The sequence below is a fragment of the Corvus brachyrhynchos genome, unplaced genomic scaffold (genome assembly GCF_000691975.1).
Source record: "Corvus brachyrhynchos isolate BGI_N302 unplaced genomic scaffold, ASM69197v1 scaffold911, whole genome shotgun sequence".
NCBI lineage: Eukaryota > Metazoa > Chordata > Aves > Passeriformes > Corvidae > Corvus > Corvus brachyrhynchos.
Genome location: NW_008235998.1, coordinates 5390 through 8309, shown reverse-complemented (window position 1 = coordinate 8309; position 2920 = coordinate 5390). Strand labels below are relative to the sequence as shown.

The 2920-nt window shown below is 56.6% G+C and overlaps 1 protein-coding gene across 1 annotated transcript in view; it reads right to left on the bottom strand.

Annotated features, from left to right (window-relative positions):
* LOC103614029 (zinc finger protein 883-like) overlaps nt 1-2005 on the bottom strand; it is a 5433-nt gene extending 3428 nt beyond the window's left edge. Inside the window, 1 exon segment of the mRNA XM_017730893.1 lies at nt 272-2005. Coding sequence (XP_017586382.1) covers nt 272-1941 — 1670 coding nt within the window. The 5' untranslated portion in view covers nt 1942-2005.
* Nucleotides 2006-2920: the final 915 nt, after the last annotated feature.

The following is a 2920-nucleotide window of genomic DNA, read 5'->3' as shown; positions in this document are numbered from 1 at the left end:
CCCAATGAATTGCCAATTTCAGTCTGTGTCCCAATGGATGTTCCTGCCCCTGCGTTCATCCAGGTGTCCATGAGGAGCCAGGAAGATGTGGAACCCACCACCCAGGTGTCTCCCCTACACAGATTACTGGGACCATGGATCACCAAGGCCCTGCCCAATGGGGGTCACTGGGGATCATCCAATGCTGATCCTCCCATCGGGGATGGAGCTGGAGCAGCGCACAAAGCTCTTCCCACACTCAGGGCACACGCAGGGCTTCCCTTAGCGATGCCTCCGTTGGTGTTGGGTCAAGTGAGAACTCCTGGAGAAGCTCTTCCCACACTGGGGACACTCATAGGGCCTTTCCCCGGTGTGGATGCGCCGGTGGCTGATGAGATGGGAGTTTTGCTTGAAGCCCTTCCCACAGTCAGGGCAGCAGAAGGGCCTCTCCCCTGTGTGTATTGGCTGATGGAGGAGGAGATGTGAGCTGCTCCGAAACCTCTTCCCACACTCAGGACACTCGTAGGGTCTCTCCCCTGTGTGGATGCGTCGGTGGATGACGAGGTATGAGTTTTGCTTGAAACGTTTCCCACAGTCAGGACAGCGGAAGGGCCTCTCCCCTGTGTGTACTGCCTGATGTAGGAAGAAATGTGAGCTGGTCCGAAACCTCTTCCCACACTGGGGACACTCGTAGGGCCTCTCCCCGGTGTGGATGCGCCGGTGGCTGAAGAGGGTGGAGCTGTGCTTGAAGCCCTTCCCACAGTCGGAGCAGCGGAAAGGCCTCTCCTCTGTGTGTATTGGCTGATGTTTGAGGAGATGGGAGCTGCTCCGAAACCTCTTCCCACACTCAGGACACTCGTAGGGCCTCTCCCCAGTATGGATGCGCTGGTGGATGATGAGCTGGGAGCTCCAGCAGAAGCTCTTCCCACATTCCAAGCACTCATAGCACTGTTCCTGTTCCCTGGTGTGGATCTTGCGGTGCTTGATGAGGTTGGAGCTCCGGATGAAGCTCTTCCCACATTCCAAGCACTTGTAGGGCGATTCCCCAGTGTGGATCTTGCAGTGCTTGATGAGATTAGAGCTCCGGATGAAGCTCTTCCCACATTCCAAGCACTTATAGGGCAATTCCCCAGTGTGGATCTTGCAGTGCTTGATGAGATTGCAGCTCCGGATGAAGCTCTTCCCACATTCCAAGCACTTGTAGGGCGATTCCCTAGTGTGGATTTTGCTGTGTTTGATGAGATTTGAGCTCTGGCTGAAGCTCTTCCCACATTCCAAGCATTTGTAGGGCCGTTCCCCAGTGTGTATCTTCTGGTGGCTGTGCAGGCTGGAGCGCCGGCTGAAGCTCTTCCTACATTCCCCACACTCGTAGGGCCGTTCCCCAGTGTGTATCTTCTGGTGGCTGTGCAGGCTGGAGCGCCGGCTGAAGCTCTTCCCACATTCCCTGCACTCATACGGACGTTCCCCAGTGTGGATTATCTGGTGCTGGATCAGGTCAGAGCTCTGGCTGAAGCTCTTCCCACATTCCCCACACTCATACGGACATTCCCCAGTGTGGATCATCTGGTGCTGGATCAGGGCAGAGCTCTGGCTGAAGCTCTTCCCATATTTCCCACACTCATAGGGCTGTTCCCCAGTGTGGATCCTCTGGTGCCGGATCAGGTTGGATCTCTGGCTAAAGCCCTTCCCACATTCCAAGCACTTGTGGGGCTTCTCTCTGGCCTGAGGCTTCTCCCCCAGCTCTGAGCTCCGCCTGGATCTCCGGCCACCTTCCTGGCACAGGGGGGCTCTTTCCTCCTTGCAGCTCCCTGGGCTGGGTTTGCAGCCCTTCCTCATGTGGGATATCTCTGGGGCTTTTCCTCCTCCTCCATCTGGCCACGCCTTGGGAATGACAAATCCTGGTTTGGGGGAAAAACAAGGGGTGAGTGTCTTGGGTTGGGGGTTCCTCCTGCCCAGGTCCATCTCTGGAAGTACCTGGGTGTTTTGTGTCCATAAAAATCTTCGAAGCACCAAGATCAGGCCCCAAAAAAACCCTCATAGGAGATCTGCCTCTGTCCACTCTGAGGTTTTGAGGGTTTCCCTTCCCTGGGCTGATGGGGGTCCTGTGGCCCCCCTGGAGTCCCCCCATTCTCGGGTCTTGCTTACAGATGATCCAGGGGGTTTTGAGGGTCCCAATGATCCCTTCTCCCCTGACTCTCTGCTCCAGGGTTCCACAGATCCCAGGGGTCCCCCCACTCCAGGTTTTTCCCCTTCCCCCCTTCAGGCTGCCTGGGATCCCCCAGCTCTGGGATCACCCCTATCCACTTCTCCCACTCCAGAAGTCTTGGGATTCCCTTTCATTGCTCTCCTGGGGCATCCCCAAGACTGATGTCCTTCCCCTGCAAATACCTGATGACACCAAATATCCTCCCAAAGGAGGATCTGCAACTCAGCTTTGGGGTCTTGCAGGATCCAAGCTTCCCCCCCAAAAAACCAAGCCCTTTTAGTGACCCACAAAGATATTTGGGTCTCAGTTCTCGAATCTGCAAACTCCAAACACTTCACAAAAAATAACCCCTCTTGAGGACTCTCTGATGTATTTGGTCCCTTCCGGTCACCTGTGGGATGGAACCTCGTGCTTCTCCTTCTACTCCTCTTCCTGCTCCTCCTCCTCCTCTCTCCCTCCTCTTCCTCCTCTCTCCCTCCTCTTCCTCCCATTCCTCCTCCATGCCCACTCTGGACCCCCCTTTCCTCCCCCCGTCTACCCCTCAGCTGCTGCAGCACCGGCTGCTGGCTGGGGGGAACGTCCCCCAAAAGTTCCCCGGGGATGGACAAGAGGGGGGGGTACCCTCCCATTGCAGGTCCATCCCCTCCCAGAGCCCTGGGGAATCACTCCAGGGATCAACTGATGGGGACATGAAGGGACGGCAATGGGAAACCCTTTCCTGCTGTGCCCCCTCAC